Below are 14461 nucleotides of genomic sequence, written 5' to 3'. Positions count from 1 at the left end.
CTCAGGACTCCTGTGTTGTACGCTTCCATTTACCTCCCAGTCTATGCGAACTGTGCTCGCTCGGGTACGTGAGGTGCACTTGGGCCAGCAAGGGAGTGGTGCCCTTTGATCTCTATCCCATAATGGCCCATGGTATGTAAAGCAGAGGTTAGCAAACTTTCTGGAAAAGATCAGACTGTAATTAGTTTAGGCTTTGTGGACCGACAGTCTCTGTACAATTACTCAGCTTTGCTGTTAGGGCACAGAAGCAACTACAGACAACAGGTAAATGGTGGGGCATGGCTGTGTTCCAGGAAGACTTTTCTTTTCTTTTTTTTTTTTTGTAGTTTTTAATTTTATTATATTATGTTAGTCACCATACAATACATCATTAGTTTTTGATGTAGTGATCCACGATCCATTGTTTTCGTATCACACCCAGTGCACCATGCAGTACGTGCCCTCCTTAATACCCATCACCGGGCTAACCAATCCCCCCTCCCACCTCCCCTCTAAAACCCTGTTTGTTTCTCAGGTCCATAGTCTCTCATGGTTCATCTCTCCCTCCAATTCCCGCCCCCCATTTTTCTCTTCCTTCTCCTAATGTCCTCCATGTTATTCCTTATGTTCCACAAATAAGTGAAACCATATGATAATTGACTTTCTCTGCTTGACTTATTTCGCTTAGCATAATCTCCTCCAGTCCCATCCATGTTGATGTAAAAGTTGGGTAGTCATCTTTTCTGATGGCTGAGTAATATTCCATTGTATATACGGACCACATCTTCTTTATCCATTCATCTGTTGAAGGGCATCTCGGCTCTTTCCACAGTTTGGCTATTGCGGACATTGCTGCTATGAACATTGGGGTGCATATGGCCCTTCTTTTCACTACATTTGTGTCTTTGGGGTAAATACCCAGTAGTGCAATTGCTGGGTCATAGGGTGGCTCTATTTTTAAATTTTTGAGGCACCTCCACACTGTTTTCCAAAGAGGCTGTACCAACTTGCATTCCCACCAACAGTGTAAGAGGGTTCCCCTTTCTCCACAACCTCTCCAACATTTGTTGTTTCTTTCCCTGTCCATTTTTGCCATTGTAACTGGTGTAAGGTGGTATCTCAGTGTGGTTTTGATTTGAATTTCCCTGATGGCTAATGATGATGAACATTTTTTCATGTGTCTGTTAGCCATTTGTATGTCTTCTTCAGAGAAGTGTCTGTTCATCTCTTCTGCCCACTTTTTGACTTGATTATTTGTTTTTTGGGTGTTGAGTTTGAGAAGTTCTTTATAGATTTTGGATACCAGCCCTTTATCTGTAGTGTCATTTGCAAATATCTTCTCCCATTCTGTGGGTTGCCTCTTTGTTTTGTTGACTGTTTCCTTTGCTGTGCAGAAGCTTTTTATCTTGCTGAAGTCCCAAAAGTTCATTTTTGCTTTTGTTTCAGTAGCTTTTGGAGATGTATCTTGAAAGAAGTTGCTGTGGTCGATGTCAAAGAGGTTACTGCCTATGTTCTCCTCTAGGATTTTGATGGATTCCTGTCTCACATTGAGGTCTTTCATCCACTTTGAGTTTATCTTTGTGAATGGTGTTAGAGAATGGTCGAGTTTCATTCTTCTGCATGTGGCTGTCCAATTTTCCCAGCACCATTTATTGAAGAGACTGTCTTTTTTCCATTGCATGTTTTTTCCTGCTTTGTCAAAGATTATTTGACCATAGAGTTGAGGGTCCATATCTGGGTTCTCTATTCTGTTCCACTGGTCTGTATGTCTGTTTTTGTGCCAGTACCATGCTGTCTTGGTGATCACTGCTTTGTAATAGAGCTTGAAATCGGGCAACGTGATGCCCCCAGCTTTGTTTTTCTTTTTCAACATCTCCTTGGCAATTCGGGGTCTTTTCTGATTCCATACAAATTTTAGGATTGTTTGTTCCAGCACTTTGAAAAATGTCATTGGAATTTTGATCGGGATGGCATTGAAGGTATAGATTGCTCTGGGGAGCATAGACATTTTAACAATGTTTATTCTTCCGATCCATGAGCATGGAATATTTTTCCATCTTTTTGTGTCTTCTCCAATTTCTTTCATGAGTGTTTTGTAGTTCCTAGAGTATAGATCCTTTACCTCTTTGGTTAGGTTTATTCCGAGGTATCTTATGGTTTTTGGTGCTATTGTAAATGGAATCGTTTCTTTAATTTCTCTTTCTACGGTTGCGTTGTTAGTGTATAAGAAAGCAACTGATTTCTGTGCATTGATTTTGTATCCTGCCACACTACTGAATTGCTGGATGAGTTCTAGTAATTTGGGGGTGGAGTCTTTTGGGTTTTCCACATAAAGTATCATGTCGTCTGCGAAAAGAGAGAGTTTGACTTCTTCTTTGCCAATTTGAATACCTTTTATTTCTTTTTGTTGTCTGATTGCTGTTGCTAGGACTTCTAGTACAATGTTGAACAACAGTGGTGAGAGTGGGCACCCTTGACGTGTTCCTGATCTTAAGGGAAAGGCTCTCAGCTTTTCCCCATTGAGGATGATATTCGCTGTGGGTTTTTCATAGATGGATTTTATCAGCTTGAGGAATGTTCCCTCTATCCCTATACTCTGGAGAGTTTTAATCAGGAAAGGATGTTGTATTTTGTCAAATGCTTTTTCTGCATCAATTGAGAGGACCATATGGTTCTTCTCCCTCCTCTTATTAATGTGTTCTATCACATTGATTGATTTGCGAATGTTGAACCACCCTTGCATCCCGGGGATAAATCCCACTTGGTCATGGTGGATGATCCTTTTAATGTATTGTTGGATCCTATTAGCTAGGATTTTGTTGAGGATTTTGGAATCCATATTCGTCAGGGATATTGGTCTGAAATTCTCCTTTTTGATGGGGTCTTTGCCTGGTTTGGGGATTAAGGTAATGCTGGCCTCATAGAATGAGTTTGGAAGTTTTCCTTCTGTTTCTATTTTTTGAAACAGCTTCAGTAGAATAGGTATTATTTCTTCTTTGAATGTTTGGTAGAATTCCCCATGGAATCCATCAGGCCCTGGACTCTTGTTTTTTGGGAGGTTTTTGATCACTGCTTCAATCTCATTACTGGTTATTGGCCTATTCAGGTTGTCAATTTCTTCCTGTTTCAGTCTTGGCAGCTTATAGGTTTCCAGGAAGGCCTCCATTTCATCCAGATTGCTCAGTTTATTGGCATATAGTTGTTGATAATAATTTTTAATAATTGTTTCTATTTCCTTAGTGTTAGTCGTGATCTCTCCCCTTTCATTCATAATTTTATTAATTTGGGTCCTTTCTCTCTTCTTTTGGATAAGTCTGGCCAGTGGTTTATCAATCTTATTAATCCTTTCAAAGAACCAACTTCTAGTTTCGTTGATCTGATCTACTGTGTTTCTGGTTTCTAATTCATTGATTTCTGCTCTAATTTTAATTATTTCTCTTCTAATGCGTGGCTTAGGCGTCGTTTGTTGCTTTTTCTCTAGTTCTTTAAGGTGTAGCGTTAGTTGGTGAATTCGGGATTTTTCTATTTTTTTGAGTGAGGCTTGGATGGCTATGTATTTCCACCTTAGGACCGCCTTTGCAGTATCCCATAGGTTTTGGACCGATGTGTTTTCATTCTCATTGATTTCCATGAATTGTTTAAGTTCTTCTTTGATTTCTTGGTTGACCCAAACATTCTTGAGCAGAGTGGTCTTTAGCTTCCAAGTGTTTGAATTTCTGCCAAATTTTTTCTTGTGATTGAGTTCCAGTTTTAGAGCATTGTGGTCTGAGAATATACAGGGAATAATCTCAATCTTTTGGTATCGGTTGAGACCTGATTTGTGACCCAGTATATGGTCTATTCTGGAGAAAGTTCCATGTGCACTCGAGAAGAATGAGTATTCTGTTGTTTTAGGGTGGAATGTTCTGTAAATATCTATGAGGTCCATCTGGTCCAATGTATCATGCAAAGCTCTTGTTTCCTTGTTGATTTTCTGCTTAGATGATCTTTCCATTGCTGAGAGTGGAGTATTGAGGTCTCCTACAATTAACGTATTGTTATCAATATGACTCTTTATTTTAGTTAACAGTTGGCTTATGTAGATGGCTGCTCCCGTGTTGGGGGCATAGATATTTACAATTGTTAGATCTTCTTGTTGGATAGACCCTTTGAGAATGATATAGTGTCCTTCTGTGTCTCTAATTACAGACTTTAGTTTAAAATCTAATTTGTCTGATATAAGAATTGCTACCCCAGCTTTCTTCTGAGGTCCGCTGGCATGGAAGATGGATCTCCATCCCTTCACTTTCAGTCTGGATGTATCTTTAGGTTCAAAGTGAGTCTCTTGTAGACAGCATATGTATGGGTCCTGTCTTTTTATCCAGTCTGCAACCCTGTGCCATTTTATGGGAGCGTTTAGGCCATTCACGTTGAGAGTGATTATTGAAAGATATGAATTAACTGTCATCATGTTGCCTGTGAAGACGTTGTTTTTATAGATTGTCCCTGTAAATTTCTGTTGTAGATCACTCTTGGGGTCTTCCTCTGTTTAGAGAACCCCCCTTAATATTTCTTGCAGGGCCGGCTTAGTGGTCACATATTCTTTCAACTCTGCCAGTCGTGGAAGCTCTGCATCTCTCCATCCATTCTAAATGAAAGCCTTGCCGGATAAAGTATTCTTGGCTGCATGTTCTTCTCATTTAGTACTCTGAATATGTCTTGCCAGGCCTTTCTGGCTTGCCAGGTCTCTGTGGATAGGTCTGACGTTATTCTGATGTTCCTCCCTCTGTACGAAAGGAATCTCTTCCCCCTAACTGCCCTTAAGATGGTTTCCTTGGTTCTAAGATTTGCAAGTTTTACTATTACATGCCGGGGTGTTGGCCTGTTTTCCTTGATCTTAGGAGGGGTCCTCTCTGCCTCTAGGACTCGAATGTTTGTTTCATTCCCCAGATTAGGGAAGTTCTCAGCTACGATTTGCTCAAATACATCTTCTAGCCCTCTCTCTCTCTCCACTCCCTCCGGGATTCCAATTATTCTGACATTGGAACGCCTCATGGTGTCACTTATTTCTCTGATTCTATTTTCATGGATTCTGAGTTGTTTTTCCCTGGCCTCCTCTTTTCCCTTTTTATCTATTATACTGTCTTCCAGATCGCTTATTCTCTCTTCTGTCTCAGTTACCCTAGCTGTTAGATTATCTAGATTGGATTGGATCTCATTGATAGCATTTTTAAGTTCTGCCAATTCACCTTTTATTTCTGCCCTTAGAGACTCTACGTTGCCATTAATTGATTTCTCCATTCTAGCCATTGTCTTCACAATTGCTAGCCTGAATTCCATCTCCGACATCTTGGTTATATCTGCATCCATTTGTAAATCTGCAGCATAAGTCATAATCTCTGAGTCTTTTCTGTTTTGGGGGCTCCTCCTCCTAGTCATTCTGTTGATGGGTGTTTGAGGGAATGAATAGAGTCGAAATTACTGACCAGAACCCAAGCAAGATGCACCTGTTTTCTTGGGACCTTAGGGCTGGCCTCTTGTTTTCCCAGCCTGTCTTCTGAGGGAGGGGCCTGCCGCGCTGTTACTCAGGTAACCCTGTTTGAGCGGAGTCGCCCTGTGCCCCTGTGGCGGGGGATGGGCTCAGTGGGAATCAGTCTTTGGGGCTTTTGTTCTCTGGCGCCTTTCCCTGGCGGCTTTCCATGTCTCTTCCGTGAGTCAGAGCAGAAGAGACCGTTTCCAACCCTCTGCCTCAGAGCAGAGAGACCGCAGTCTGTTCTTCAGTGAGCTCTCCAGGCCACACCGTCTCTCTTTCTGTCCGTGCTGCTATAAACTGCAGCGGCCTGGGTTGTGTGCCCCTCCGTGGCGCTCCCAGTCCTGCCTCCAGGTCGGGGCACCTCTCTGCCCTTTGTGCTTCTAAAACCGCCAGCCGCTCCCAGTTCGGGCGCGCGCGACTCCACCGCTTGGGGTTTCCACCCCCAGGGGCTGCAGTTCGCGTGTGTGCGACTCCGCCGCTCGGGGTTTCCACCCCCAGGGGCTGCAGTTCACCGGCGCGACCCCAGCGCACCGGGTTTCCGTCTCCGAGGCTGCAGTTCGCGTGTGCGCGACCCCGCCGGTCTGGTTTTCCACCCCAGGGGCTGCCCTAAAGTCCTTTCCTGACGCTACCGGTCTGCGAGTCTGTGCCCCGTCCGCAGCGCGCGAGGCTGTCATTCACCGGCGGTGTAGGATCCCCACGTCCAGGCACCCTCCCGCTGCCGTTTATCCTCCGATATCTGCCCACAGGATCACGGCTCTCCGCTTCGTACCTCAAAACCAACCGCCTGCGATATTCTGTTTGTAGAGATCCAGATCTTCTTACATCTCAGGCTGGTTTCGTGGGTGCTCGGAGTGGTCTGGTAGTTATCCAGCTCAATTCCGGGGACCAGTTGAAATAGGGGCCCCTACTCCTCCGCCATCTTTCCCCTCCCCCCAGGAAGATTTTTCTTGACCAGAAACAGGCAATGGGACACAGTTTACTGACTGCATTTCTAGAAAAGGACTGTTGTCATTTTGACTGTGGATAATTCTTTGCTGTGGGGGATTATCCTGTGTATCGAGGGATATTTAGCAGTGTCCCTGGCTTCTACTCACTAGATGCCAGTGGCACTTACCCCTTGGTCCCCCCTCATCCCCAGGTCATGAACCAAAAATGTCTCCAGGAACTGCCACGTGTCCTTTGTGGGGGAGCAATATCACTGCTCCAGAATAATGATAATGTATCTCCGAGTTGTGATTCTGCCTCTCTTTCTGCTGGTGGAGATGGATGTGGACCAGCCCCCTCAAATTATAGCCCCTTAATTTTGTCATCTGCAAAATAAGACTGAGAAGTAAATACTATTTTTTATAACATTCCTGGAGATGAAACCTGAATTTATTTATTTATTTATTTATTTATTTATTTATTTTATTTTTATTTATTTATTTTTTGATATATATATATATATATATATATATTTTTTAAATTTTATTATGTTATGTTAGTCACCATACAATACATCATTAGTTTTTAATGTGGTGATCCACAATCCATTGTTTTCATATAACACCCAGTGCTCCATGCAGTACGTGCCCTCCTTAATACCCATCACCGGGCTAACGAATACCCCCTCCCCCCTCCCCTCTAAAACCCTGTTTGTTTCTCAGAGTCCATAGTCTCTCATGGTTCATCTCTCCCTCCAATTACCCCCCCCTTCATTTTTCCTTTCCTTCTCCTAATGTCCTCCATGCTATTCCTTATATTGCACAAATAAGTGAAATGATAATTGACTTTCTCTGCTTGACTCATTTCACTTAGCATAATCTCCTCCTGTCACATCCATGTTGATGTAAAAGTTGGGTATTCATCCTTTCTGATGGCTGAGTAATATTCCATTGTCTATATGGACCACATCTTCTTTATCCATTCATCTGTTGAAGGGCATCTCGGCTCTTTCCACAGTTTGGCTATTGCGGACATTGCTGCTATGAACATTGGGGTGCATATGGCCCTTCTTTTCACTACATCTGTGTCTTTGGGGTAAATACCCAGGAGTGCAATTGCTGGGTCATAGGGTAGCTCTATTTTTAAATTTTTGAGGCACCTCCACACTGTTTTCCAAAGTGGCTGTACCAACTTGCATTCCCACCAACAGTGTAAGAGGGTTCCCCTTTCTCCACAACCTCTCCAACATTTGTTGTTTCTTTCCCTGTCCATTTTTGCCATTGTAACTGGTGTAAGGTGGTATCTCAGTGTGGTTTTGATTTGGATTTCCCTGATGGCTAATGATGATGAACATGTTTTCATGTGTCTGTTAGCCATTTGTATGAAAAGACACTTCTCTGAAACCTGAATTTGAAAAAAATCTATCATCTGTATATTTATTTGCCTATCATCATCCATCCATCCATCGACCCATCCACCCACCTCCTCTTTTCCTTCCCTCCCTTCTTTTTTTCTTCCCTTCCCTCCTACCTACTACCCATCTAGAGAGTTCTCTGGAGTTCTGAGTTCTCTATCATAAGATGGTAGCCGCAGACTCATAGAGGCTACGGCTCAGCCTCTAGGTTAAGACTCTAGGTTAAGACTGCTCAGTCTCTAGGTTAAGACTGCTATTGACCCTCCAGTGTTCTCAGAGTTTTGTTGGTAAATGGAATCATTTCTGAAGTCATCAGTAGTAAATCGGATCTTTGCCGTGGCTTGACAGGACAGGCCTGTTGAGTACTCACTGAATTATTTGAATAATACTGTGCTGTGGCGATCGTTCATCAACGCCACTTTCCCCTACCCTCTTCCTTGCTCTTTGGTAACTGGGTGCCTGATGCAGAGTGTCAGTCGCCTCTTGTATCTGATGTGCAGGGACAAGCTGCATGCCGGGGCCTGACTCACGCCGCACAGGATGGAGAGCGTTCAGACGTTCTCCTTTTCCCCCACCGCGCTGCAGATGTTGGCGGGTTGGGGTGGAGTGAAACCCAAACAAAGCAACAAATCCAGCTGGGAAAGAAGCACAGAACAAATTGGTGAGGGCTTGGAAACTATTCATCAAAGCCTTCGAGCCAAAAGGAGAAGATGAGAAGTCAGTGTGTAAATGTGAATCATAGAGAAACAGGGCACATCGGACTCAGGGCTTGATTCTGGGGTGTTGCAAAAGAGCAAGGGAACTGGCGTTCCAGCAAACTGATTTTCCTTCGTGAACTCAGAAGCATTTGCTGCAAGAAATGTGGGCAAGAAGACAGGAATATTTGTTTCTGGTCATAGATCCGACCCAGGCTGTTAACTGATGGCCTTTTCATTTGAAAAGTCTTAGTTAATAATTGGGCTCAACTGTTTAGAAAGAATGATTAAAAGGAACTTTTGTCTGTAAAGAGTCTTGAGAATGGAAACTTGGGTGACTTTCTTTGAAAACTCAGTGTCAACATAAGAAAAGAGAAACTTGCAGGAAGTATAGACCAGATGTTGGCTGTGTTGTTTTTTTTTTTAAATATATTTTTTTATTCTTTGTGAACACAGCTGTTTGATTTGGACAAACTCTGAAGAGGAGGAGGATAATCAGAGTGACTTCAAGCTCTCTTCTCCTTTGCTCCCTCTTTTCCTTCCTTTTCAGTTTTTTGTTTCTTGCAGGTACTTTCTTGGCCGTGATCCATGTGGGAGGCAGCGGGCTAATTTCCTGGGGATGGTAATATGATACAAAAGCAAACTAGGCATAGATTTTTATCTTCAAAGAGTTCTAGTGAACTTGGAGGTTGTCCCTACCAGAGTTCAAATCATCATCTTCGAAAGGGTGGTGAGCTCAAGTGTAAGGCTGGGGAAAGTCAATAATACCTGAAAGGTCCAATCTGAGGAAGAAGGGACAGAAAGCATGATCTGGATTAGATGGGTCCCAGAATCCTAAATGGTGAATCCTACCTGGGTTGCTGTGAGGACACAGACACAGGGCCATCCCTGAATAAGTATAAATGGTATTTATAAGAAACAGAGAAGGAGGGGAGAACCAACCTGAGTGCCTGGAGATTCAGAGACTGAGATAGAAAACTTTGGGGACCAGAGATGGTCTCTGTTACAACTACTTCACTTCACTGCTATACCGAGAAACTACCCACAGATAATGAATGCATAAATGAATGGGTGTGGCTGTGTTCCAATAAAACATTTTTTACAAAAACTGACAGTAGGTTATAGTTAGCTAACTCCTGCCATAAAGCTCAGTAGGTCACCTAGCCACATTTAGAATGCATTCGGCTGCAGCTCATGGGCTGCATGACACTCTTCACTCCAGACACAACAGCCTTACTTGCTGGTCGGGAGACTCTTCCCAGTCACCTGCCAGATGGGTTTCCATTGGTAGCACTCTGGGGCATAGCTGAAGCTGCAGCAAGGAGGGTGGAGGCAAGTAGGAACTGATAGATAAACCTGGAAAGAAGAACAATGATGGGATCTCCAGAACCAGGCTAAGGAGTTCGGGCCTGGTGCGCACTGTATCAGAAAATACCATGAAATCAACCTCATGAGATCAATTTTTCTTTTAATTTAAAGTTTGGAGGAAAATTCCAGAAGAGGGATAGAATGTTGCATTTTCTTCCCTCCCCCTGCCCCAATCAGTCATATAAACATTTATTGTCCATATTCATTTGACTTAAAGAAGAACAGTCCAGGCCTTCAGGACTGCCAGGTTTTTCCTTAACTAATGCACAGGGTAGGTTTTTCTCCCCTACTTCATTAGGGAAACTGGGCCCAGGAGAGACATGGAAAGATGAAAAGACTGGACTGCTTGATTCTTGGTGTCCTTTCTGTGTAAGACTTTATAACCTTTGGAAAATACAGGGGTGTTGGGAGGAGAGTCACCCTCACCATTTAACTATTGTGAAATGATGATCTAGAAATAAATATTAAGGGTCTGGGATTATTCAGCCCAATGAAGAAAAGACTGGCAGTGATGGGGTAAACATAAATCTTTAATGGGGTAAAGTGCAACGGGAGGTGACAAACCCCTCCCCGGGTCTGGAAGGCCCTGCCTAGTGCCTCCTTCTCGAATGCTTACTCCTGCCATCTTCCTCCTGTTCTCTGTGCTGCAACCATCTTCTTTCTGGAAACCATCATCAGCTGTTCTGCTGGTGATTTCTTCCCTTCTGTTCTAGTTAAAATGTCACCTCCTCCACGAGGTGGTCTCAGCTCACGCAATCTAAGGATTTTATTTGTGAGAGAGAGAGAGAGAGAGATCACAAGTGGGGGGGGAGGGGTAGAGGAAGAAGCAGACTCCCTGCTGAGCAGGGAGTCCAATGCGGGACTTGATCCCAGGGTCCTGGGATCATGACCTGAGCCAAAGGCAGATGCTTAACCAACTGGAGCTACCCAGGTGCCCATCAGCTCACACAATCTAAACAGCTTCCCACACCCCCCACCTCAGGGTCAATCCCACTGCCCCCTTCAATATATCCATGGCATTTATCACTGTTAGAAATGACCTTCTTCATTTGTTTGCTGTCTTCCTTCTCTTGATAGAAGGCGGATACCATAGGGTCATTGACCTTTTTCTGTTCCATTATCGCTAACTCTTCAATACCCAGAATGGTACCTGCTCATAGTAGGTGCTCATTAAACGTTTTTCAGAAGCCTGAGGGACCTAAATGGGAAGGGGGATAGAAGAATAGGTGCAGTGATTACAATTCTGTTGATGGTGGTGGCAAGACACAGAATTCTTTCATATCACGCTTTACTAATTTTATATAAATTAGTTATTTACAGTGGGGGCTGATAAATCCTGAGATGGATGCTGAGAAAAGTTGTATACCTTCTTTCTTTTCATTAAAAAAATACAACCCAGGGGTGCCTGGGTGGCTCAGTTGGTTAAGCGTCTGCCTTTGGCTCAGGTCATGATCCCAGGGTCCTGGGATTGAGCCCCACATTGGGCTCCCTGCTCAGCGGGGAGCCTGCTTCTCCCTCTTTCTCTGCCTGCTGCTCTGCCTACTTGTGCTCTCTCTCTGTCTCTCTGTCTCTGTCAAATAAATAAATAAAATCTTAAAAAAAAAATACAACCCGACATCTTAAATTCTCCTTTGCGTAGGTTAGCACTATAATTTGGAGGCAAGGAAACCATGTCCCAAGATTCTGAAAAATCACACATGTAGTAGCTTGTCTCGATGCTTTTCAGGGTGACTGTCTTGTCTATGTATATATATATATATATATATATATATATATATATATATATATATACATTTGCATATTCCATTGTAGGATGATGACTTGGAAACGGATGTGAACAAGCTGAGTTCCAAACCTGGTCTTGACCGACCCGAAGAGGAACTGATGCAGTATGAGGCGAAATGTCTTGAGCTCTCCTGCAGCTTTGAGGTAGGGCATATGCCCTGGTTCTGCTCCATGGTGATGCATGATAGGTTCTTTGCAGAGCCTGAGAGGCCAAGCAGGAGCTCTCCAGATGGAGAGCACTGCTCATCATTAGCAATCTGCTTCTGGGGTCTTTCTGAGAGAGAAGCAGAAGGCTAAGCAAAATGTGAAAAAGGTGGCTGGTCTGGATGCATGCAAGGTGCCTCCAGTAGGGACACCTGGCACGGAGATGGAAATAGGATGACTGTACACATTGCCGCCTATTGTCTGGGGGACAAAGTGACTTGTCCTCACATCCTGAAAATGCACTGAAAATTCTTGATGATTTATTGAGTGGGCAAGTTGTACTAGATGGCTTTCTGAAGGTGATCAGTCCGATTTCAGGGTTTTTTGTTAGTAGAAACAAATTGAGAACCCTGCACCTGGTGAGGTAGTGGCTAGTTGCTGCTCCCATTACTATTGCTGTTGTCTTTTAGACCTGACTTTGGATCTCTATTATTTTCTTACGACTCTTAATATATCATGAATTTGCCCACCTCTAAAGGTACCAGCTAAATCCCATGGAGAAGGGAGGCAGTATATTCTATTTTACTCCAGAAGGCCAAAGGGGATCCATAGGTAAAAATTTCAGGGAAGGAAATTTCAGTTCAGTGTAAGGAAGACTTTTTCTTTTTTTAAACAAACAGAATGATCCTCAAATGAAAGGCGCTGCCTTGGGGTGTAATGAAAACCCTGTAAATAAGTTTGTTCAACCAGGCTGTAACTTTTTGGGGTGTTCCAGAGGGCATTTGTGTGCTATATAGAATTGTACTAGACCCACCCATTGCCCCTTCCAAACATGAATTTCTATGATTCTACCATTCATTTGATTCTTGAAGCTTAGCCTTTTCTTGTCTGACCTTGGAAAAAGCTTCCTAATTCACAGAATTTATGCTTAACTCTGTGCCCAGAGAGTGAGGATAGGGGTCAAGTTGTATTTTCTACCACGGAGGAAACACTGACATATTCTTTTCCATTTTAAACCTGAAGGAACTCGAGTCTAAACCTGCAGATGATTTGAACTTTGAAGAGACTCAGCATGCCAAGCACTACCACATTCCAACTGCAGCCTCCCCAAAGCAGCATTGTTTGACTGAGGACCAACGCTCCTGGGGGCAAGAAAGAGAAGACATGGTCCAGACTTCCCTCCTGAGTAGGGTGAAGATGGGGAGGTCCGCCATGCATCCAGCCTCCAAAAAAGGCCCTGGGATGAACGCATACCAAAACATGCAATCAAATGGTCTTGGGATAGATTCTTCTGGAAAAGAGATCCCTGACATTCAAGCTTCCCTCAAACAGGATGCTTGGGATATAGACGTGATTTCCTGCCCAATGATGAGTGCCTCCTTCTCCAATTCCACTAGGCCTACAGAAACTGCGGAAGTAATAGATAAGCTTCTGCAGACACATCCCAAGCATATCCCCTTCCATGACCCCTCTCTTTATATGGCCAAAGCCAGAAGAACCAGATCTGTGGCCGACTTCAAGAGGATGGCATTTCCTGACCTCTGGGGTCACCGTCCACCTCCCTCTGCTCAGTCAATGCTGGAGCGCAAGTGTGGACTCCAAAGGTGATGGTGCTGCTGATTTGGAAGCTATGTTTTTTGTCTTTAATATTTTAATAGGCAGAATGGTTTGTATAGAGAGTTCTGCCATCTTAGGAAAAGTGAGAATCAAGCAGTAGCATGTTCAGATCCTTTGGGAAGCTTTTGCCAAACACAGAAGCTTGCCTCCCTCCCTGGACATGTCAGAACCAAGTGTGGGATAGCGACCGGCATGTGTTGCCAGGAAAAGAATCCCTTCGATGGTTCTAATACAACCCCGTATCCCAGAATGCATTGCAGATAATAACAGGGAAAGATAACCCAGTTTCTCCAAATAATTGGGATCATTCCTTAAAAGAAGTTTCTCAGAAAAAAAAAACAAACACCAAAAAAACAGTGTGGATTATTTGGGATCTTTCTTTTTTAATCCACTGTAAATTGGTATCTGATCTCTTGTTGACGAAAGGAGGTGGTGTACCCCCATCTCACAGTCCCAACCTTATAAAACCTGGCTTGGCTGGGAGAATAGTTCTGCTCTATCACTGAAGATTGTAAGGAAAATATGCATTCTCTAGGATAGAAACTTTGGGTGGTGGGTTATTCCCAGAATGATGGAAAGGGAGCTTTGCCTTTGGATCAACATAGTGAGATTAAAATGTAAATGGCTAAAGCCAAGGAAAAATGATTTTCCTTGGAAAACAAACAAACATTGAGTATGCATATGCTAAGTCAATGGAGCAAAGTGTGCGTACCAGAAAGTTTCATGAACTTATTTTCCATTTCATCAGCAAAGTAATGGTGGATCCCATGAGCTGCTCAGACTTGGGCTCCTGCTGACATCTCTGACCCTATCCTTTGCAGGTTATCTGCCATGCTCAAGTTCCTGAGAGACACGGCACAGGGGCTGGCCCAGCAACACCTCCCCCTTTGACAGAACATGCTCCCCTTGAGTCTAGGCCTCTTGTCTACCTCCCCTCTCTTTCTCCCACTCCACCAAAAAACATGGATCAGAAATTCAAGGAGGGAATCTGAAAGATCCGTTGGGCTTCCTTCTGTCCTCTTA

General features: G+C 43.5%; 1 protein-coding gene across 1 annotated transcript in view; it reads left to right on the top strand.

The window, feature by feature from the left end:
* AGBL1 (ATP/GTP binding protein like 1) overlaps positions 1-14461 on the top strand; it is a 582976-nt gene that overhangs the window by 198510 nt on the left and 370005 nt on the right. The window contains exons 10-11 of the mRNA XM_032391919.1: positions 11705-11821; positions 12845-13425. Coding sequence (XP_032247810.1) covers positions 11705-11821; positions 12845-13425 — 698 coding nt within the window. The remainder of the gene's footprint in view (positions 1-11704; positions 11822-12844; positions 13426-14461) is intronic.

Source organism: Phoca vitulina, unplaced genomic scaffold, assembly GCF_004348235.1.
Source record: "Phoca vitulina isolate PV1807 unplaced genomic scaffold, GSC_HSeal_1.0 scaffold65, whole genome shotgun sequence".
Taxonomy (NCBI): Eukaryota; Metazoa; Chordata; class Mammalia; order Carnivora; family Phocidae; genus Phoca; species Phoca vitulina.
Note: the sequence above shows the minus strand (reverse complement) of the source record. Positions and strands in the feature narration are given on the sequence as shown.